Here is a 24,569-nt window from a genome sequence, read left to right on the forward strand (position 1 = left end):
ACTAGTAATCAAGTCTGAAAGCAGAGACCAGGTCTAAGAGAGGACACGGAGCCAGAAGGAAAGTGACCAGCAATGGCAAAATACCAACTAATTGGCGGAACTTTCTTAGAAACGACGACAATAAAAACGAGTTGTTCCACTTCTTTGCTGACAAGGTTGCACAAACATTGACACCAAATGTGCTTATAGTGACCAAAGAGGAGTAGGCTGTCAGCAATCAGTCCATCAACCTAGATGAAGTCAGTTCATGCCCACATGAGGAAGCGGACACCAGGATCTTTGTCCATGCCAAGCATGCAGTCAAAAATGGCAGCAAAAACATCATGGTCAAAGCCAGCGATACAGACATCCTTGTTATAGCAGTCAGTGCTTTGCCAGTTCTTCAAGCAGCAGGTCTAAAACAATTATGGATTGATTTCTGGTCAAGGAATTAACATGAGGTGGATCCCTGTACATAACCTCGGTCAGTGTATAGGAAGAGAGAGGAGCAGAGGAATCCTTTTCTTCCATGCCTTTACAGGCTGTGATGTTGTTTCAGCCTTCCGTGGCAAAGGGAAAAAGACTGCTTGGCAAACGTGGGCTGCATTTGATGAAGCCTCTGCAGTCTTCACCAAACTAAGCCAATATCTGCCAAGAATAGATGACAGTGAGCTGAAGACTTTGGAAAGGTTTGTGGTCATGATGTATGACAAATCCAGTGAAGCAGCAGGTGTGGATGATGCCAGACTTGTTTGCTAGAAAACAACGGTCATACGAAGCCATTCCTCCGACTAAAGCAGCATTGCTCCGGCATGTAAAGCGTGCCGCCTACCAGGCAGCCTGCATTTGGAGTCAGGCAACAAAATGTCAACCAGAACCAGTGAGTCCTTGTGAGTGGGGATGGACCAAGAAAGATGATGAATGGCAGGTCCTCTGGACAGAGCTATCACCAATAGCAGAGTGTTGCCAGCAGCTGACTGAATGTGGATGCAAGGTAGAATGCAAAGGAAGATGCAAATGTTACCAGTTTGGTCTTACCTGTACAGCTCTGTGCAGCTGTAGGTGTCTGGACTAGAAGGAACTGCAATGAACTTTCAAACATTTTAGATGTCCTAGAAAAACGAAAAAGATCTAACCTCAATAACATGATACATTCTGTCAATTAAACATTCTTTATATTAAATAATTGTTCTGTCTTTTTCCATGTTATTTACTAGATGGCACAAAAAGACCCTCAATCCTTACAATTTTGTACATTATTGATCTTCCCAGGGCAAATAATAGAGGATTTAATGGTAAAAATAAAAAAATATGTCCCATGGGTACAATTCTGTGGCAGAATATGTCTGTCAAGCAGCAACATTGGCGTCCATCTTGGAAATGTAAGTGGCTAACGTTCTTTATTTAATTAATGACCCCAGAGGGATGCATTTGGTGCTTGTATCCACTTTTGAACGATTGTTACAGTTATCTGCCCCACTAGAACTAGCGTCCGTGGAGAAGCGAACTTCTGATAGGGTGGGCCGACTGCTTGTGTTTACCTGATTTGTCAAGATCTGAGGTAAGTCACGTAGTGATAGGGTCATTGTCATCTCTCTGACGCTTTCTCTGTTAGTGGTAGAGTACCGGGCCGGCTTAATGCGAGAGGTAGTGGTACCTAAGCAAAAGTGCCAGGTACGCTTAAGAGTCAAATGTAGAAGTGCCGGTACTGCGTACCAGTGAGTATCGGCCCACTTCGAGCACTGCCTATGACAAAATAATTATGAAAACATATTTGCCGACCCAATTTTCATCCCCCCAACCCAGACTTTGAAAAACACTGGTATAGGCTACTTGGCGGCCAACAGATTTTCGTTTTGAAATGAGAAATCGGTACATAAGCTGTTTCCCTACTACCATTTAGAAATAGGAAAACAAAAACGGAACAAACAAATCTTTGATGTGCTCCTATATGGAAATCGGGAATAAAAAGTATGTGTGGACATCTTCTTTCTCAATTTTGCATGAATTCTTGAAGCTTCCGGGTCACAAGCTCCCACAAGCTTGACAGTCACGATAAAATAAATCGCAGAGTAATCGAGCCTCAATGCAAAATTTCGGACTCACCGAACAGGGGGGAAAAGTTAGGACGATTAAATAGGTTAAAACTAGTGCCGTCAGTTAAACGCGTTATTAACGGCGTTAATGCAAACCCATCTTTACAGTCAATTTTTTTATCGCAAGATTAACATTCTTTTTGGCCTAGCAAACTTTGTAATTTTTTTCATATGCTGTTGCAACAACTAATGACGTTACAAAAACCACAACACCACACTGGATCTAGCTAGACCGGAAACAAAACAACATGCACGCCGCACACACTTTTTGGGGCTTGAGAGCTGACTACGGCTCTTCACTAACGGAAATACTACGTTTTAATTATAAATAAAGTAAAGTGAGTAAACAGCGCTAAATCGGCCGTGACTAACGTCAACGCAGCAAACCACGAGAAGCTGAAACGTCCGACTTCACAGAGCCGTTTTCAACTCCTCCCCGACTGCAAGATGCTACTCTCGCCGGTCATTTCATGCAGCCGCAGTCAATGTCGAACGCACCGAGTGTCTTCTGAAAGTTTTGTTCACCTACAGCAAACCACTGGAGCTTGAGCACCACTTTGAGCACAGAGTGGGCTAAGTCATGATCTCCTGTTTTAATGGTACAACAAATTCACAACTTGTTTGACAACAATGACAACTTGACTGCTGTTAGAAAATGTTTCCCAGATAATTAGCATCATTGTCTGTAACTTAACCAACAGTTTTACAGCCTGTTTACTGACAACACCTGCTCAGACCAAGTAGTTCATAGATGTAGCTGGTGTGTATTGGTGAAACTCACTCCTCAGGTATGTAACAGGCCACCCACATCGATGGATTACTAGCTTTTTGTTGGCGTAGTTGGTAGTGGTGGTACTTGGGATGTTAAAGGTGGCAGGTTCGTACCAAGTGCGGGACCAACATAGGCCCGATACCTCTGACCCGATACCTCTGACAGAGCTTGCAATACCACTTCTGTAACATGAAATTGGCCTAGTCATATTTTTGTTATCACACGATGACTGACAACTTGTCACATTATAAACATCTCTTTCCAAATAGGCGTAATAATTGTATTAGCACTAAATACATTTAAGTGTTTTGCATAGTCAATGTTATAGGTCACCTGTAAAATAATGTCATATTTTATAATTATATCATGGCCATGGACGCATTAATCATTGCTGCCTTTCAAAGATGTCAGGTAAAAAGGGGGGGGAATGTACCTCTTACCTGTCTTCAAAACTTGAGAGCCCTGAACATATGTGATGAGTTCCATCTATAATAGCCCTATATTTAGCCCTATAGCCTATTTCAAAAAACCAGGTGAAAGGAATACTATACAGTAACAGCATACATTTCCGTGAAGTTTGCATCATGTCTCTGATTCTTATCGGACTTCTTACCCCATTCTGCCACTGCAATGCCTTAGCGCACACGCTGGAGAGTATATAAATCTATGCTCACGATAGGTTGCCGCAATGTATAACGTGTAGGGCTGTCCCCGACTAAGATTTTCTTTGGTCGACCAAGACTCGACTAAAACGTCTGAAAATCGACTAATCGAACTTTGAAACGCTTAAAAAAAATTAAAAAAACATTTTTGCAATCTGACTCAATGGCTGCAGGACATTGCAGATTCAGCCGCTAATAGCCTACTAATAATAAGACTCCTATCACCAGTCCTGTTGTAACCGAATGCCAATGGTATTTAGTATCTCTTACAATGTACTACTACTACAAATTAAAAATATTGTTTGTTTAAAACCTGTTTTCGGTCCTGTATCGCCCGCGATACAGAAATGCTGCTCCCCCCTCCCTCAGTTACGACGCACTTAATTCTAACAAATATTAGTTTTGACTGCTACACATGTTATACATCATTGGAAAGCTACGATTCATGTGCTTCCATTGAAATAAACCAATTCAAGATCAACTAGCAACAGCAAGTACCGTCAACGTCTTTGTCCGGTGACCATTTCTTCAATACAGCCAGAGAAAAAAGTTACTACTTACCTACCATTACTTACGGAATGTTCCAAATATACAGATTCAGCCGCTAATAGCCTACTAATAATAAGACTCGTATCACCAGTCCTGTTGTAACCGAATGCTGATGGTATTTAGTATCTCTTACAATGTAGGCTACTACAAATTAAAAATATTGTTTGTTTAACATGCAAATCATCAGAGCACGCTTATCACTGCCTGAAAACTTGCAGCATGCGAACTTACGTAGAAGCTGAGTGGGGAACGTTGCAACGGAGCGGTCCGGTTTTGCGCTCTCGATTGCCTCACTGCGCCACTGAGCACTTTTCATAAAAATTAATGGGGACGCCATCTTGGAAGACAAAAGTTGCTTCCTCTAGTAATATTAACTCTATGAGCCGACTAAAGAGTAGTAGGCTAACGTTACGTTTTGAGTGGATGGCTAGCGCAAGACACTGAAATGGATGCCAATAAGATTCTGAATGGAAAGTTGCCAAATGGTTCCATTGACCTTACCAAAGTGATCGGTGTGTTTTGTCGTTGTGAACTGAGCAACCGTCGCAGCACGTCCAGTCTGACATACCAATTGATGGCCAAGCACACAGCTGATGCGAATTCTCCGCCACCTCGTCAAAGCCAGGCGGTTGCAAAGTTGTTTTCAATAAATACAATAAAAAAACATTTGCACCAAGCAATCCGATCCACTTTTCCATGTTGATAAGAGCATTAAAATTAGAAAAAATTATGGGACAAAAAGAAAAAAAAAGAGAGGAAAGACAAAGGAGAGGTTTTCAACCTGTAACCTATGGAAGCAAATCGTGAGCAAAATTAAAATGAAAATCCATTTCCAGAAATACTTTTTCATTTTAAGAATGAGGATGCATTATTTTAGCCTGGCTGCCAGCCCAACTTCTCCCCGCCCACAAAAAAATTTGGTCAGGAAGTTGGGTCTGGAGGGTCTCGTATTGGGAAACAACTACAGAAAACCAGAATCTGGGCGTACCAATGAAATTGCCAGGGCGGGCTTTATACGATGATGGACAGATGATCAACAGTAACGTAATCACCCACGTCACAAAAGAGCGCTTAAGTTGAATTCGTTTTGAACAAACAACATACTACGTTGCTCTGATTGGTTGTAGGTCTATCCAATTGAGCGAAGAGGCATTTGTTTACCAGGCTCGTTTGAAACACGCCCGTAGTCAAAGCCCAACGGAGAGTTCTCAGACTCATATTCTGACTAGAATTATGAGTATGACAACGTCAGGCTAGCATTATTTGACTCATAAATAAAATTAGTAATCAATCATCCTATTTGTATTTTAATCTTCTTCTTTAAGACTGCTCATTCTTTCACTTAATTAAAATGAAAACGAAAAAGACATTTGAAATTTAATTTTCAAAATATGCCCCAGCAAATAGATACCAAAATTCAATTTGAAATGTAAAATTCGAAATCAAGAATGTGGCTGCAAAATCGTGACCACAATTCAAATGCATTTCCAGAAATGCATTTTCATGATCAAGAACATGGCTGCAAAATTGTGACCACAATTCAAATTCAAATGCATTTCCAGAAATGCATTTTCGTTTTTGTGTTCTGCCCGCAAAGAACTGCCCATAATTCGAAAACGAAAATGCATTCTGAGCGGCGCAGCAGAGTGACGTCAGTAGCCTTTGTCTTGTAATGCAATGCGCATGTGCACACCGCCCCCTTCCGAACAAGATGGGTAGCTCGGTCAGCAGGGAGCTGAAAAAGAGAGGCTACTGACGTCACTCTGCTGCACCAAATTCAAATGCATTTCCAGAAATGCATTTTCATTTTCGAATTTTACATTTCAAATTGAATTTTGGTATCTGTTTGCTGGGGCATATTTTGAAAATTACATTTCAAATGTCTTTTTCGTTTTCATTGTAATTAAGTGAAAGAAGTAGCAGTCTTAAAGAAGAAAATTAAAATGCAAATAGGATGATTGATTACTAATTGTATTTATTTTTATTTCTGGAAATGCATTTTCATTTGAATTTTGGTCACGATTTGCTTCCATAGCAACCCAGTTTTTCACCAAGAAAGGTGGGTAGCCAATAGTCTGTGAGTGGTATTAACCTGTTGGCTTAATTTCCATAGTGAAATAAGCGCTAGCTAGCTACAGACTAGTGTTAGCCAAATTTCATCAACATTAATCAGTGCAGGGAAACGTTTAGCAAGATATTCATAGTAAATCACTGTCCCAACTCCCTGCCCCTTTTAGCAGACTTAACAACAGATAAGTCAGCAGCACCCCAGTCTCCCGTTAACTGTACCCCTCCCTGTCCCAGTGAAGAAGGTGAGTAACATTGTGTTAATGACATGCCAGTTAGCATCATTCCAGGAAGTCTATGGGGATTTCTCTGTCTCTCTTGCTCTTTTTACCATAACAAAAAACAAATATTTATTTGACAAAATTCAGAATTACAAATTCAGCTACTTATTATCTCACATAATGATCATTATGTGGAAAAAAACGACCTACTGTCTGTACTGGACAGTTGGAAACGGTGAGTAGTTAACCTCAGCCTGCATGTAAGTGACAGACAATATTAAAATAATCCAGTTTGATACGTTCATTTCGATTGAATTATGGCTGTTAAATGACATCTATAGATACATACATTATTCCCATCATGAAGGGCAATTTATTTGAGAAGCTCGCACACACACAAACACACCAAAAAATCTATCGGATCTAATGTATGTAATCAGGTGGTGGTGACACAGAACTGTGTGTAATTTGGGTCAATGTTCTGTAGTGTTAGCATGGCATATTTTTATATATACTGTATATATCACAGTATATATGTCTATATTACATGCATTGTGTACATCTTACAGAGACAGGGCCTTCTCAGGTAGAGCTAGAAGGAGGAAGAAGTGTGGAAGCACAGGAAAAAGGGACATAAAGTTACAGTGAGGATGAGAGATAGATAGAGATAGATATATACTTTATTAACCCTGTGGGGAAATTCAGGTGTCTCTCACAGCTCCCATATTAACAATAATTACAATTACAGACAACATGATAAGGCTATGCACAGGACCTCCCAATAGGCTGATCAGTCCGAGAACGTGTTGAGCCACACGCTACGGCGGCTGCTGGACTGTCCTGCCAGTACATGGCGGAGGGGATGATTGACATTGCCCATGATGGCCAAGAGCCTGCCCCACATCCTTATCTCCACCACAGACGGCTCTCAAAGAAAACAGCAGAAAAACGAAAAGCTACTAATACAGCTGAGTGGTGCTTATGTCATGACAGATGAGAGACAGAGAGATGCATGGTGGAAGAAGAAATTTGTCATAAAAAGGATGTTGACCCAGGTTTGTGGCCAGCAGATTTGACTGACAGGGACAGGGACCCCCTTTCCACCAAAGTGAACTGGGGAACCCTAAGAACGCGAGGTTGAGATGCGTGTTTTCTTGGCTATTGCGCGATACCCTGGACTCGCAGCAGCAACAATGACAACACCGGCCTTATCAGCTTAACATCTTATAAACTTTTGCTGTATAGTGCTTGTATATTACATGTATGTTAAATATAGGCTCAATAGCTCATAACATTTGTGTTTGTCATTTCACTCATTTTGATAGGATCATGATAAAATACAGAAACTAGTGTCTGCACTGCACTGCGATGCTAGCTAGGTTATCGAAAAGTTGGAGCAAATTTACAAATTAATCGTTTCATCAATAAAATAAGCAACATTTTCAGCAACTACACTGCCCACTTCTCGTCACATTTGAATTCAGATGCTGATTTAAATGTACCGTTTAGCTGAAATATGAATTGTAAAAACGTACAGCAATGGCGGTCAAAGGATTCTGTTTGTCTTGTTGGTCACTGTAACCCTGCCCCTGATGCAAGCAGTTCATACTTGGTTCCCACTCTAGCCCAGCTTTGAAAGGGTGCTACTTGCAAACGGAGCCAGTTCTCAGGATGTCGAAATAGAAAGAACTGGTTCGAGATTAAGCACCGGCTCCAAACCAGCACCCAAAACGCGTTGTTGGAAAAAGGGTGAGGCTTTTGTGAGGGCACTGGCCACCAGAGATGATGATGTACACATGAAGACTTGCATGCACAAATCATCAGCAGTAAATATTGTGCTAGTACTAGTATTGAACTACAAGAAGCAAGACAGTTACAAGCCTTTAATTAGAGTTACGTAAAGCTTTTAATGGGACAGTTAGGTCCTAGAGATGTGGTGACAACAGCTGCGCAGAGGGGGCCCAATTAGATTTTTTTGTCATGGGGCCCAAAATTCCTGGCGGCGCCCCTGTGACCTCACAAAATACACAAGGGTCTACATCAAATTTCCCTTCGACTTTTGGGGAAATGGGACATTTAATTCATTTAAAATTATTTTTTTTCTATGAACAATGCAACCATATTCGGAACCTGTCCACACAATTCATCCTCTGTTATAATCAAAAAATAATTAAGATTTCAAAGCGTCACTGATATATTTATTAGTGGTGGGCATAGATACATTTTTTTAATCTAGATTAATCTCACTGTAATCTTGGATGTAATCTAGATTAATCCAGATTAAAATGGCTCATTTGAATTCCGCCGAAGGCATTCAGAATATGTGTGCTACCCAAATAATGACTAAAAGTAAGTCTTTGAGAACAGGTTTCTCAAACAGGAGAGTGAGGAGATTAGTTAGCTTGGCTGATAGACCTGCGCTGACGGGCTTGCCTCGGTTGCACTCAAACATAGTAGTTTGACGACGACTCTGTTCCCCTGCGCTACAGTGCTTGGCCCAGCATCTTCCGCATTAGCTAAGGGATGCTTTGCGTTTAGGTGGTATTTGAGACTGGAAGAACTCGTAAACTAATTCTGCATCGCACAAGGTGCAAACAACCTTAGTTTTGTCGAGGTTTCCATTGGGAAGCTTATTAAAATTACATTTTCCCTGAAGTAAACCCGGCGGCTTCCATGATAAGGCCCCGTCACACCATAACAATTGTCCATGGTCGCTGTTATAGTGCTGGTATAGCGCCAGAAGAGTGTTGTGTGGACGCTGGTGACGCTGGTAATCTTTGGTAACCGTTGGTGATCGTCGGAGAACGCTGGTCCAAAAAAAAAGTTTTTAACATGCACAAAAGTTCTCATGGAGACCAGCATTCTTCAACGTTTAATTTAAAATGCTGGATAACGCTGAAGAATGTTTGTGGAACGTTTGACTAACGTAACACACGCTTGGCTATCGTTAGTCAATCGTTACCCTAGCGTTACTTGGTTGTTATTCATCGTTTGCGAAAGCAAACGTTGTTTTCATTGTTTGCTTTCGTCACACGTCGTTGCCACCCAGTCACACGTTAGTCACACGCCAGATGTGTCCACCTCACCCTAGAACGCTCGAAATTGAACAATTAGAACTTTCAGAGAACGTTAACCAGAACGTTATGGTGTGACGGAGCCTTTAGCACGTCACGTTTGATGTGGTAATTTCATACACAAGGCATACACACTAGGGATGGGAAGATTCACCGATTCGCATCGGTGCATCGGCATAAAAGCTCACGATGCGATGGCCCGGATCAAAGAAGTGTGCACCGGATACAATGTTGGATGAAATCGCGATGCATCGTTTCCAACATCTTTGCATCTGTATAATCAATGTATTTATATAGAATTATGTGTATGTGAACACCTTTAGTATTTAGACATTTGACAAATGATTTGTGACCATTAATTTATATTTAGAAAGTTTCTTAAGCGCGCTCTCATTCTCCACTGTTGTCAATGGCCGCTTCTCTTGGCCAAGTTTAGTGCGAGTTGAAGGCGTGTTTGGGCGACTGTTATCATGGCAGAGGAAGAGTTACGCTATAAAGTACACAGGCAGCACGGCTAATTTAGGTAGTCACCTGAAAAGGCTACATAGTATTTGTGTGGAGACGTCTATCTCCCCCTCGGATTCAGCTATGGCTACAGTCAGTGGCTAGCCTTACCGGTACCCCTAGCAAGAATAGGAAGCTATTCTCCGAGAAACAAATCCCTGTTGTGTACGACAAAGAAGAGAGATAGTCATTGAAAAAAGTAGGTCCTTAAAGTAGGAAGTATGAGTTCAATTTAGTGTGGCGTTATGACAGTGTTTACAGCAGCTTGTGACTGCCAGTAATAGTTTACCCATTTTTACATTCAGAGAACACACAGCAGGAAAGAACGACAGGTTTAAGGCAAGGTCCAGGCCTGATGTTATTTTATCTATTGTCAGAGACTTAGTTTAATATGTGAAATAAAACTTTCACTTGTTTAGTTAATTGATGATTTGCAGTCTGTCAAAGAAATAAATCATAATGTAGCCTACAATATTAAATTCCATAGCATCATATTCCCTTTTGAAGTGGAATAATATCACACTGTTGTAATTATGAAGATGAAGAATGAGTATGGATTATATAATGAAGAATGCCATTTAATCACTTTTATACTTATACACTTTATATCTTTATATGTTATATCTTATACCTTTACATGTAACACTATTGAAAAAGCCTGATGCAAAGTTGTTGACTGTTAAGTATTTCCCCCAAGATATAGAAGGAAAATTAAGCCCAAAGTGTTAATCTGGATGACTGTGGATGGGTGTGAGATAAATCTATGTGAGCAAGTTCCTATCATAAGAAAAACTACAAGACCCAGCAGTAAATGAGGCCGGAGCTCAGTGTAACTGGCCGTCAAGGTCAGGGTAGGTCTACAAAAAATAGATGAATTCTCTATGCACCTGCAATCTGAATCTCTCAGAGAGAGAGATCCAATCAGAAGTAAAATGAATTGTGGCAAAACAAATATTGTACCAATAGTAAACTTACAGAACTGATAAGGTTTTGATATAAAAGACAGTGTTTGGAGAGGATTTCTTCAGTCTGGTTCCACAGAATCACACTCACGTTTTTTTGGAATCACCCTGCCTTTTTGGATTCTAATAAAACTCTTTGCATCAAACTCGGATTTCCTGTGCTGTTTCAAACTTAGAGAATTTTTTTACAGTGCAATTTGGCTAGGTATACATCCGCGCTAAAATATCAAGGTGAAAGTCATCATAGCTTGCGTAGTATAGACCCAGCTCCCAACCCAACTTTGAGAATGGATTAACAGCAATATTTTTTTGATCGCCCGATAAGAGTCTCACGTTAACGCCGATAACGGCCCACCATTAATATTTATTATTAAATTTACTGTCAAATAGAGTACAATCATTAACAACTAAAATTGGTAAGGGTCTTATTTTTGCATATAACAATGTGCTTTGATCTCTAATAATGGTGTATTGCTTTACAGATCTTGTTGTATTCTCTATAAGTACAGTTTAAATTATATTTGTCTAAGAAAGCTTTATATTCCAAAAGGTTACCATTATCATCTATAACATCATTTACAAACACAATGCCCTTTTCATACCAATCATATTTTAACAATGCATTCCTATTGATTACAATGACCCTATTGTTCCATAAGGTGGATCCATGATGGGGAGAAAAGTTATGGGTGAATATCATTTTCCAATATTAGAGAATTTGTTTATGAAAGTTTTATAATTTAACAGGAATTTTGGTCATCTCAAAATCACATTACAAAAAAAAATCAAGCCCTCCTACTTTTTAAAATAGTAGGTATGTCAAACTACGTGATCTAGTTGTGATAGATATGTTTTCAACCAGTTCATCTTAAAAGGTCCCAAACATTCATTCAAAGTCTTGATATATATCATACTATTTCACGAGCTGTCACCGAAGCATGGTTGTTTTCCCCGGTAGTCATCATGCGTTATCTCCATAGACTTATATATTAATAGACACAGCTACTTCTGTCTTCCAAGAGGGCGTCCCCATTCATTTCTATGAAAAGTGCTCAGTGGCGCAGTGAGGCAAGCGAGAGCGCGAAACTGGACTGCGCCATCTTTCCACTTCCGACTCTTCCGGTTTAGCGTTAAACAGTGGCTCGCTTTTTTCCTACTTGTGCACGCTTGCAACTAGCTGTACAAGTCATACTTTGCGACAACCAGTCGCGAGCATAGACTTACATCAGAGAATGTCTAATATAGAGAGAACTGCCACTCTCTGGAAACTTCCGGATTCTGAACTGGTTGAAGTTCCATGTGAGGGCGCTAACGAGCGAGTGCAGAATGAATGGAGGTCTATGGAGCGGTGCCCCTCAAAATCCACTTTACTCAGTATATAATTTTTTGTCTAGTAATTTGAATTCTGAATTTGAAAGGGGAGGCAAAAAAATACACACTGCTGGCTGTTAGATTGTTTTAAAGTCACCTTTCTGTTCTAAAAAGCTTTTGAAAATGTCATTGACGTCATACACATCGTACGACCAGAGCTACTGCTTTACGGCAAGCTCTGGTCACTTACTTTTTTCTCTCAGGGCATCGACAACACAGCTGACAGGTTAGGCTCTCCCTGTCAATACACATGCTAGAACAAGTTTTGGCTTGCTAATGTTGTTGCTAATGTTGCTAATGCTCTGACATTCTGATTCCGCTTCGGATGCCATCAAGTGGGAGCTCTGGTCATATCAGTCCTTCACTAACCAATCAGCATTCATTAGCAGAATGCTAGCGTGTTACGGGCAACAACGACTCACCCTGTAAGAAATCAAAAGGACATAAGTACTCGTTCATTCAACTTTCGAGCTATAATCCATGTTAAACATGCAAAAACTACAATCAAATCGGAGATTTCTCAACGACAATCAGGCGAAAGAGACAAATGTAGCCGTTTAGCTCCATAGACTCCCATTCAATATGCACTCGCTCGCGACCACCCCCAGTGGAATTCTGGTGGAACTGCAGCCAAATTCGGTACAATGGGGCTTAATATGGAGTGGCAAGGCTCTCCTTAAACAGGCTCTGCTTACATGGTCGCCAGCGTGAGCTAAGGCATTGCAGTGGCAGAATGAGGTACAAGTCCGATAAGAATCAGACACATGATGCAAACTTTATGGAAATGTATGCTGTCACTGTATAGTATTCCTTTCACTTGGTTTTTAGAAATAGGCTATAGGGCTAAATATAGGGCTATTCTAGATGGAACTCATCACATATGTTGCTTTTTTTCTTTGTGATATGAGTATGATTTCCAACGCATTGTATCGGATGCAATAAATTGTTTACATGAACAGTTCCGTCGTTGTTCTTGCCAGGCTAAGAAAGCTTAATAGTTATTTTGGTAACAGAAATCTTCCATGATGCAAACTGACCATAGCTTACTGTCAACTTTATATTCAAACGAAATGCCACACTGCCTTCAATTTAACATCAGTGTAGAAATGCGGACTGTGTTTTAGATGTTCATCCTACAAAACCAAACGCCTATTAATGAATATATCGTGATCGAACAAGACTTGGTAATAATGTAATAAATAAAAGCTTGAGAATTGTGTCTAAAATATACTTTATTGAAGATTTGCCTTTGAAAGGGGCATATTAACAGAACTATATAGGCTACAAGACGTTTCCATCAGATATAATTGGGGGTGAAACAGAGTCACTGAGGACCTTCATTGTCCCACAAAAGCAGTCTGGCTTGATGACACGATCAAAAAAAGAATAATGGGTGTTTAACAAAAGCTTCTGAAGGCAAGACTAATATTATTTAAATATATATCATTTCCTATTGTGGTTATCAGTTAAAGTATTAATCTTCGTCTTTGCTCCAGATAGACATGTCAACAATCTATGCTCACACTAAACATAATATATTTGCCATCATGTCATTAACGTTTTTACAAAAAATCAAATCTGTTTTAAAATAACGTGAATAAACTATATTAACAATATTTCATGTATGTGTGACAACCATTTGCTAAACTTGCTACAACAGGGCAGGCAACTCAAGCCATTTCTCCCCGTGCTCATTCAATATAATGCTGGGGACACACTATACGTTTTTTTTAATCTTACAAGATTTTCAAACTGTGAGAGACTACAAACATGAGGACAAAAAATCCTAGATTTAGCCGTTTTGCTCCTATATTGTGTGGTCACTCTTAACACACCTCACACCAAGGGAACATCTGATATAATCTGCGGAACCATCAAGATAATCGGGACATATGTTACCTAGGATTGTCGGAAGGGCCGAAATCGACCCGATTATCCTGTGGTGTTCCCCCAGCATTAGTCGATGGCTGTTTATCAATCCGAAAAACGCTGAGAACGCAAGTACATTCTTTTGAAGAACGTTCTTGCAAGCGTCCTTGCGAGAATGGTCTTACAAGTCCGCAAGGACTTCTGGGAAATCAGAAGCGTTCTCGCTGGTCAAGTCACCGGCTGTTTATCAATCCACGTTTTTTTCCGTTCTGTATAGCCTGGCTCTGCCCTCCTACGTACTTCCGCTCAATTTGGATTTCGGAAGTCCAATCAAAGAACAGAGGGAGTGGCAGAGAACAATGACGTTAATGTTGTGCACTAGTTTGAGTAGTTCAGTAATGGCGGCGGAGAAAGATGCAAGCGAAACTATTCTGCGGTTGTGGCAACGCTGCCGAATATCCATAGGTTAAAGCCGGTGCAAGAACATTCCTTGCTGAGTTTTGTTGGTGGCCATGATGTTGTGGCCCTCCTCTCCACGGGGTTCGAGAACATTTTGATTTTCCAGCTATGGCAGCTAGCTCCGTTACAGTAGTGGTGAAGGAGTTGGCTAAGGCGAACGCTTGCGATTGGTTATGGCCATCTAACAGCCAGCAGTGTGTATTTTTTCCCCTTTCGAATTCAGAATTCAAATTACTAGACAAAAAATTATATCCTCAGAAAAGTGGATTTTGAGGGGTACTGCTCCATAGACCTCCATTCATTCTGCACTCGCTCGTTAGCGCCCTCACATGGAACTTCAACCAGTTCAGAACCCGGAAGTTTCCCAAGAGTGGCAGTTCTCACTAGCTGTGTCTACTACCGCACACTTTACGAAGTACATTGCAATACAGTGCACTTACATATTCAGTGCACTTCGTCACTGATAAGTGCTGTCTGAAATGGAACACTTAAGTTAAATACTTGACGGAAGTGACGGACGCAAATCTGCTCGCGACACCCGCGAAACCTGTCAAAATGAACGCGCTTCTCCACCCCAAGTGGAAAAAGTTGCCGAAAGGACTCCTCCTCTTCCGCTACATAGCCAAGATGGCGCCCGTTTAGGGCGAGTAGTGTCCATCGTTGTACACTGTTTTTTTGGACCGTTTGCAGTGCGCCATCCGGGTACTTTCAGTGCACTGAATTCTGCTGGTTTTGTGAGTGAAGCGCCCTAAGCACTGAAAGTCAGTGCTCGAAGTGCACAAGTGCGAGGTAGTAGACACAGCCTCTATATTAAACATTAGGTGAGTTCGACATGGACTGCGGCTGCATAAAACGACCGGCGAGAGTAGCCACTTGCAGTCGGGGAGGAGTTGAAAACGGCTCTGCAAAGTCGGACATTCCAGCTTCTCGTGGTTTGCTGCGTTGATGTCAGTCATGGCCGATCAAGTGCTGTTTTGCTTACTTTACTGTTAATATAATTAAACTTAGTCTTTCCGTTAGTGAAGAGGCTGACTATAACCCTTTCTTCACACATTAATTAAATAAACTTTTTTGAGCGTTGGCGAAACTGAAGGTTTCCGAATATTACAAAACACACGTCAAAGCTGTCATGTGTGAGTCTGGCCAATCATGAAATAGCTGTGTCGTCACTTGAACCCGTGCAGTTGCTCTTGAGAAAATGCGCTTGGCTACACAGCCGGCAGTTCTCGTATAGATCTCACGGTACTTTGATGGCGACGTCACAGTGACGTATCCTCGGCGCCGTCTCAGGTCGGACAAAAAGTCTAACCAGAATTCACTGTTTCAAGTCAGCAAGCGGCAGCGCCGCATGAAGTCGGGTACCTATTCTCTAATGTGACTGTAAAGCTCCTGGGAGCAACTTCCGGGTCACAATAAAATAATCTACGCAAAATTGAAAAAGATTTCCACACACTGAATTCCCGCTTTCCATTTATGAGAACATCAAAGAAAATCAGATAAGGGGTCGTTTTTCGTTTTCTATTATCAAAACAAAAAACGGGTCGTTTTCCGTTTTCCTATTTCTAAATGGTAGTCTTGGTTTTCTCATTTCAAAACAAAAATCCATTGGCTGCCAAGTAGGCCTACACGGACCGCTTTCACCCTTAAGGCCTTTGCAGACTGCGAAATGTTCGCACGTTAAAAAGTAAATACGACCTCACGTGATTAAACAGTGCCTCCGAAACTTTCGTCCGTCAAAAAAAAGTTCGGATCGGGTTCGATTGCCTTGTATCCATAGCCAGCATTTTCAGTTTTTTTTTTTTGACAATTCAGAGGCACCGAATGTTGAGGCTGACGATTGCGAAAAAAAGCATAAGAAACTTTCGCACAATGTGCAAGAGCCTTTATTCGGTAGGCCTACTGTAGCTAGTAACGAAGCAATGTAAACAATTTTGGCAACACTATGTAATGGTATTGTGGTATCTCGGTTGGCTATGTCCGGTTCGTTTTGCTGGCTTTGTGGACTTTCAAGATGTTAACGGGCAAACAATTAAAAACTGAAATAAGATTCGGAATTATGACAATTACCTTGCAGTTAACTGCTGGAAACCGTGACAAATGACAGACAAGTATCCTAAAAGCCATTTGCAAATGTTAACTTCCTTCTTTAACCTACCTCCTCTACGCACCCATTACCGTAATGCTTAGACGATTTATTCTACTGGTGTGCGCGTTTTTCCTTCTTCAGTCTTGTCTTTTACCTCCGTTGACTCGTGTGCTTTACTGTCGGACTTTTGATTCTAAATAAAATATCTCAGTTGATATTTAACATAACTTTATTATAACGTACAAATAAAATGGGCTCTTCGAGGCCAAGTCTGACATATTCGCCCATGTTAGGCAGAGAGCAGGTTGAGTTATCACTGACTTAACAAGGCGCTAGTAATATAGATAATGTAGCTCGTCGATATCGTAGATATTAAATCCCATCATGAATCAGTAACCAATAACACTGATTAAACACTCAAACCCCACATCTGCAGCAACTACCTATTTCCCTCTCTGGTAGGCAGGGCACATTAACTCGTCCAGTAGACTTAAAGATATTGAGCTCGAGGTATACAATTCTAAAACTAATGCTACCTACTTGGGCTACCTACTTTGGACACAGACGTTGACATCATTATAAATAATTGATCAAAGACCCATTTCCCCAAGGCATATGAAGTACAAATGAGTATATTCATTCATTATCGGAAAGAGCTCCTACGGAACATTTGACAACCAGCCCTGTTAAAATACAGGGTCGGTTTTGACATCCCCAACATAAAGACTTACTAAAAGAACACACATTGAGGCTATATGATGCATGCCTACAATGCAATTTGCAGAGGAATAAACTGTTTAATTCAGAAAAAAAGCTGTTATGAATGGGAATGATATCCAGTCCACATACTACATTATGCCATAGAACAAGGGCATGGCCCCCCCCCCCCAAAAAAAGAAGAAAAAAAATCATTTATAATTGCTATTTAACAATAAGAGACTTGAACTTTCCACACAAAAAATCTTACAGGGGGAAGAAGTTCACTTGTGCCAACATGAGAAACCTTATAAAGAGGTGGCACAATGAAATAAGATATCCCCCTTATTGCCCAGAGCTCATAATTCAGAACCATGGAGCTGTGCCTCAAATGTACAGACAAATAAAAATGAAGCTAGAGCAAAGTATAACATTTTAAATAGGTAACCTTTCATATAAGTGAAACTTTTTAACAGTACACAATATTTTAGAAATAATATTACATGTTCATAATGTTTTTTGAATGACTTTTCAAATGTTTCCCCATTTGTGTATATTGCACTGACATCCAATTCATCTGCTAGGAAAGGGCAGATGAACTGTCCACATCTAGGGGTTTAGGTCAGGTCCTGTAAACATTTAACACCAGATGACTGCCTGTTTTCTTTTCTTTTTTATCAGTCAGATGTTAAATCTTTTAAAATCTGAGTTTTGATCTGCTCAGTGAAAATTCTAAAATGTTTGTATTTATTGTTCAGGGGTCACAAGAGAAAAACTTGACTGCTCTGTTGGGATCAAAGCAACATTTGATGGTGACTACACAAACACCACTGTGTCTGAAACGGTTTGAGATCTCAGGTGTAAAACAATCACTCTTGATGAATTAACGGCCATGAGGATGTGGTGGGATTCAAAAAATAAATGTCAGCATTCCAAACATAATTCTATTAGCCTACTCAAATGTTTTCTCTAAAGACTGTACAACATTGTACATACCTTTAACTTAAAAATCATTCTGTAATCTTCAACACTTGACAATCTGTGCCACTCAAATATTAATAGCAGTTTCTTTTGTCTCAAGTAAATAGAGAAAAGGCCAGAGGATCCGTAGCATTCCCATTTCTCCCCTTCTCTTGTCTTATATTCTATTCAGCACCAGCCTTTCAACATGATTATGCTGTCACAATCAGGAGTTGCCAGTCGATAGGAGAGTTGATTTATACACCAAAGCCTTACCTGTCCACCCACATCCTGGTATAAAGGATATTTATCACTGATGGCTTGGGAGGAGGTGGGGTTGGGATAATAAAACATCAACATTAGAAATTTTGAGAAAATCTAAAACATCTTAGAGCCTGAGGTATCAGACACTGTGGTTTAACTAAAAGAGGACTGCTGCTGTTGCTATGAATGATCTAGTCTCCTGTGAGACTGGTTAGGCTCCAAAGCAACCTCCCCAGACCTAGCCTTCCCCCAGGCACTGGTGGACTTCTGAGGGGATTGGACCATGACCAAAACAAAATGGAAACAATACCAACTAGCCAATCAGAGGAAATGTACTGTCGCCCCACTGCTTACTCCTAAGATATACCCTCAGATCTTTGTTGGCGTGTAAGAGGCTGGGTTGGGAGGAGCACTGACCCTGACTGTGAATGACCCCTCCTGGCTTCCCTGCTGCTACACCACACTTTCCCGATTGGTGGATACCAGGACTGCCCTGCGACAAATTGGACAGGTGGAGTTCTCTGATAGCCACCGGTCAATGCAATGGACATGGTATTCGTGTGAGCAGGGCAGCTTCCTCAGCTTGTTTCCTTCAGTGTATTCTGTGATACACACACTGCAGGTCTTGAGCGCGTCACTCTCACCAAAGTTGCGAGTGGACAGGTTGTCAATCTGCTCTTTGGTCAGCCCCCGCGGCTGGTCCTCATCGTCGTCATTCAGAAGAAAGAAGTGGGCAAGGCGGAGGAAAGGGAGGGAGCTGGGCTCCTCCAGACTAATGGGAGCCCGGGGCCGGGCCCGGCTGCCTCCGCCCACACCTCTGGCTGAGGACCCAGACCCCAGCCCCTCTTCTCCATCCCTCTCTTCTGTCCTTGCCTCAGGGGTCCCGAGGCCAACAGGTATGCTTGCCACCACAGCAGGCTCTGCCACCACAGCAGCTGCAGCTGCAGCAGCAGCAGCTACAGCAGCGTCCGGGTTACCAAGGGCCTCTGCAAGGTCCGCCGGTGGGTTGGCACCACGGTTTGAATCTGAGGAATCCGAGTCAGAGTCCATGAAGTAACTGAGCTCTCCGAAACCCGTCATGATCTGACGGATCATTGACTGGAGCGCCATAGAGGTGGCTTCGCCCAGACCTGCATCTGAGATCCGCCGTATGGGGATGCGGATGGTGCTGACATATGTCCGTACACCGGCACGTTCGGACCGTGAGAAGGTTCTCCGGAACCCTCCACGCTCGCTCTCGTACAGAAATGTATTGTTGGAGTTCTGGGAGCGAGACCGAGTGCGGTTGGCAATACTGTCCCTCTGACGGTACTCTCCTGGACGCACCCGGCGCACCTGAAGATCCAGCATGATGGTGGGGGGCCGCCTGTTAGTTGCCCCTGCTTCCCCGCCTGTGGCCTCTCCCTCTGGTGGTGGGGGACTGGTTATCTCTGGGGCTCCTGTTCCAGCTCCAAGTCCGGCCCGAGCTGGCTGAGCGTCGTATTCGGCTGTGCTCTGCCTGGACAGCACATGCTGTCGAGTCCTGGAGCTCCCCTCCGGAGGGGATACAGGAAAGGTTTCGGGGCTGTGAGTGTTAGGGGCTTGCCGGGGGTGGGAGTCCAGCTCCAGGGTGAGGGGGGAGCGACTCCTGGCCGTGCGAGCCCTGGTCCTACGCTGCTCAGGGCTGCGGCTGCGGGCTCTCCTCTGGCCCCGGCGAAGGGGCTCCTCTGTGTTAAGGTTGGAAGGGGCTGGGGCCTGGACAGGAGGTGATGGTGGGAGGGAAAGTGGGGTTACAACCAGCGGGCTTGCAGGTGGGCTGGAGGGCACTGATGCAGCTATTACAACCTCTGGTACTACATAAGGGGCTTCTTCCACCAGCGGGACAGGTACAAAACCAGCATCTGCCTCCGTCTCAGGCACTGGTATAGCCCCCAGCTCTGGCTCAGGCTCCACTGTCACTGTCAGCTCCTCCACCACATGCTCCAACACAGGTTCCAACACAGGCTCCAACACAGGCTCCAACACAGGCTCCAACACAGGCTCCAACACAGGCTCCAACACAGGCTCCAACACAGGCTCCAACACAGGCTCCAACACAGGCTCCAACACAGGCTCCAACACAGGCTCCAACACAGGCTCCAACACAGGCTCCAACACAGGCTCCAACACAGGTTCCTCAGTTTCCATTGGCGTCTCGGTGGGCTCGGTCTCAACTACAACTCCAGGCATCTCTACAGTCTCCTGGGCCTCACCAGCTTCGGCTCTGGCTTGCTGTTCTGCAAGGTTGCGGTTCACGTTGATCTCTAGACTGAAACGGAAGTCCCCGCTGTTCGGGTTGGTTCGGCTGACTGCCCGCCATGACTGGTTGCCACGGTGACCACTTCGCGTGGTGTTTCCCGTCCTTCGGACTGTGTTTAGCCAGTCTAGGAGGGTGTCGCCATTGGATGAATCCTCAGAAGCTTCGGGCGGATCTAGTAAAGAGAATAGGTGAAAAATATTCCATAGTTCTACAATTCTAAAATGTATTCCTACCTTCATGTATTATGTATAATCATGTTCATAACATAAGACTTGTGTCATGATGTAGTCATTTTCAGCATATAATTGACAGAATACAATATAAATATGAATGGATTATTGAAGGAGATAACAGATTGACTTACCTCCTGTGCTTTCTCCACTCTCAAGACTAGTACTGTTGCTGTCAAGCTGCTCTGGACCATCCTTGATCTGCTGAAGCCTACTCAGCAGCTCCTCCTCTGTGATTTCACCTGGGAAGTACAACACAACTAAGTACACAGAACCAAGGCGGATGCAGCTCCAGGCCTTCTCTTCCTGAGGACAAAAACTCAAAAGATTCATACAGCATGACCACAAAAATGAAGCTGGTAGGGGAGGAGTTAGGGAGGGAAAGAGGTCCAAACAAACAAATTACAACTCAATGTGTGTGAGGTAGATTAGGCTTTATAAAATATTATGGCAGACCAACATTCCAAACCCTGGGGATGAAACATGAAAGCATCTCAAACACTTATTTTCCACTTGGTCCAAGAAAAGTGCATTTGAAGAATCCACCAAAATATGACAAACTGCTGCCTGTCCAGTAAGGGCCTAAGTACAGTGGCTGCAGGTTTCCTTCGAACACTGCGACAGCTAAACAGTACCAAAAAACACTCAGTCCCTCTCGCCAGACAGGACCAGAACACTCGTGTTCCACTAAAGATACTCCAAACTTACACTCCCCTTCCCACAAGCCAGGGACACAAACAAATGGGTCCTATTCAGCAATCTGCCAGGGTTTTTGTTTATAAGAATAAAACTTCAAAATTATGAGGAAGGCAACTAAATGTAGGCTAGCATCCAAGGACGGATCGACAAATTACAATAAACTGACTTTTAACATGATTAAGCTTATGATATTGTTGCCTATTATCCAGATGATAACTGTCTTATCTAACAGACCTTCATCTAATGTATCAGGGTCAAGATTATATTGTTCGGCTGAGAACAAAAGGATGGGTTAAAAGGAGTTTGTTTGGTCTATGCGTTGAAATAAAACAAGGCTTGTTGACAAGGGGATTAATTATGTGTGTATACCTGGGGTCCCCAGTAGGTTGTTGTCTCTCATGAGTCTATAATCTTCCTCACTCAGGTTGTTCACAAACTGGTAGAAGGCTTCTTCTCTGTCCAGCCTATCCAACTGCCTCCGGCGCTGCGACTCTGACTGGTCGCTGCCTCCTTGCTCAGAGCTGTCTGAACCTTCCATTGGCGTAGAGAAGGGAGGGTGACAAATAGGCCTTACACACTCCACCAGGATCCAGATGTAACTGCTGAAAGGGAAGAATAGAAGTGCCCACCTGCATCTTTAGCCATCTAATGGTACAGACAATTAGATGAAAGGTCAGCAAAACCATATACACGTCCACGTTACTTTCAGCATTGGACCAAATGAATATACCACAACATGAATGGAAATCCTAAAATCTGCTACTAATTCTTTCATTAAAGGTGGTCTACGTTCCCTGTCTGGATGAGGGTTTCAAAATACAGCAACGAGGCTACCCAACTAACGGTAGTTGGCTTGCTAGTTAGCTAGCTAACTTGTGTAGCACCCAGAAAAAAAGCTTACTCCTAGTTAATTGTGCCGTTACGTTTAGCTAAATCACAGAGTGTGTGAGAGTATGTTAATGTAATAACATGAATCCATGGTTTAAAAATCCATCAGAGTTAAACTGGAATAAAACAAAAACAAAATGGCTACATGTGTCTAGTTATTATTTCAAGCTAGCTAAATCACAAGCTAGCTACTAACCTTAGCTTGATGCAAAACTCGGAAAAGATGGAGGTAGACAAACAACCTAGCTAGCTAGAAGGCTAACTAGCCATGGTAGCTAAAATAGCAAGCTTCAAGCGAAAACCGTCACCCTGTGGTTTAGCTAGATTGTTAAATGCTGGAATTATTTCTGTTTTGCGGCGTTAACTACTGCAGCTACAATATGCCATTAGTCACGATGACGAAAGTGTTGGACAAAATATGTATAGTTTAACCTATAACGGAGATTTAGACAGGAAGTTATCTAGCAAGCTAGCCAGGCTAGCAAAATACGAAGCATCTACGTCATCGCAAGCTAGCAGTTTGCTAGCTGGTTGACAGCTAGGTCCTGCATTTATCTCGCTAGCTAGCTTGCACTTAATGACCGCTACTCTAGGCTAGCTAGCTAGTAACAGGTTAGCCAAAAATATATGTTTTACTCAAGATACAGTTCAACAAACCGAAAGAAGCACATAGCTTCAAATTACCTCTCTGGTGTAGATACCGTTTTATTCGTTTTAAATGATTCGCATTTAATTATTACAAATTCGCATGAATAGTTTGCTACGATCTTAGGATTCCATTTTCTCCATCTCTGTACGGAGCAGGGAGGAGCAAGTATCAATAAGGACTCTCATTTCCGGTTGAGTTATTTAAAAACATTTCACAATAAAGGTCAAGAGATTAAACTAGATTATCTTCCCCATACCGGCGGAACATCACATGTATAAAGTCACAACTACAAAATGAGTTAATTAAACTCTTTTAATGTTCCACATGTATTAAAATAACAGCCTAAATAAAGATAAGCTCATGTTTAAATTAAAATAATGAGGTTAGCACTTTATTCCACTCTCTGATTCCTTTCACTTTCTGAAACCATTTAAACCCCGTACAAGAGCCTCTCTAATTAAGGGTTAGTGGACATCAGTTCTTCTAACCCCACTGTAGCTTTAATTTTTATACATTGCATATTTGATACATGTTCCAATATCCACCATCCATATTAGATGTGCTTTGAGTTTATTCTACAAGTACAGCTTGTTCCTACTAGCCTATAGACTACCAATAACCAGGAAGATTGGTCATTTAATTTATACACAACTTGCTCCGAACTTCCGTGTTAAAAAACAGGTGAAATTGGCTATATTGTGTAAAAGGTAAAACATTAAAAAAAAAAGGTTCCGCTGTTCTGACCCATGTTAGACCTTGTTCGTAATTTGAAGGCGAATCTACAAAACCGGAAATGCTATTGACGACTATAAATACCTTTTTTACGCTACTTTTGTAAGGTTATTTTCCGGAAATTGTTTGAGCATGAGGAGTTATTTGTATGCTATGCCTGCGCTCATAGTGCGGACGATAACGTGCCGCACAGACAGTGCCGTGCTGTGGTAACGTAGGTAAAAGAATGGACATGTCTTTATTGACACAATCCCCACCTTGCCTACTTCAAATAAATCAGGCCAATTTAGTGCAGGGGCTGTCCATGGTGCTGAAAAAGAAAACGGAAAGCGGCCAGATCCATTTTATTTCAACATTTCTGTCTATCCTCAAAAAAAGCTACTTCTACTGGTACAATGCATTACTTGTCTCACTAGACGAGAACTGTAACATACTGGTTTAAACTGATTAATTTGAGAACAGAGCAAGAAAAAAACTGTTTCAAGACACTGAGGGTGAAAAA

At 42.0% G+C, this 24,569-nt stretch overlaps 2 protein-coding genes across 3 annotated transcripts in view; both read right to left on the reverse strand.

Annotated features, from left to right (window-relative positions):
• The window catches only part of glod5 (glyoxalase domain containing 5), a 50,384-nt gene extending 33,611 nt beyond the window's left edge, over positions 1 to 16,773 (reverse strand). The window contains exon 1 of the mRNA XM_084697402.1: positions 16,653 to 16,773. Coding sequence (XP_084553528.1) covers positions 16,653 to 16,709 — 57 coding nt within the window. The 5' untranslated portion in view covers positions 16,710 to 16,773. The remainder of the gene's footprint in view (positions 1 to 16,652) is intronic.
• A 109-nt stretch (positions 16,774 to 16,882) lies between these two features.
• On the reverse strand, positions 16,883 to 23,508 carry rlim (ring finger protein, LIM domain interacting). Of its 2 annotated transcripts, none has more exons than XM_084697400.1 (4): positions 23,371 to 23,508; positions 22,168 to 22,400; positions 21,234 to 21,341; positions 16,883 to 21,041 (listed from the first exon to the last, which is right to left on the reverse strand). In XM_084697400.1, the coding sequence occupies exons 2-4, from the start codon at positions 22,334 to 22,336 to the stop codon at positions 19,045 to 19,047; spliced, it is 2,274 nt and encodes a 757-aa protein (XP_084553526.1). In that variant the 5' UTR covers positions 22,337 to 22,400; positions 23,371 to 23,508; the 3' UTR covers positions 16,883 to 19,044. The 2 variants fall into 2 exon arrangements, with proteins under 2 accessions (XP_084553526.1, XP_084553527.1); XM_084697401.1 differs by having other exon boundaries at positions 22,168 to 22,397; positions 23,371 to 23,501.
• Between the last annotated feature and the right edge of the window lie 1,061 nt (positions 23,509 to 24,569).

This window comes from Hypomesus nipponensis, chromosome 1 (assembly GCF_054491055.1).
Source record: "Hypomesus nipponensis isolate SF chromosome 1, ASM5449105v1, whole genome shotgun sequence".
Taxonomy (NCBI): domain Eukaryota; kingdom Metazoa; phylum Chordata; class Actinopteri; order Osmeriformes; family Osmeridae; genus Hypomesus; species Hypomesus nipponensis.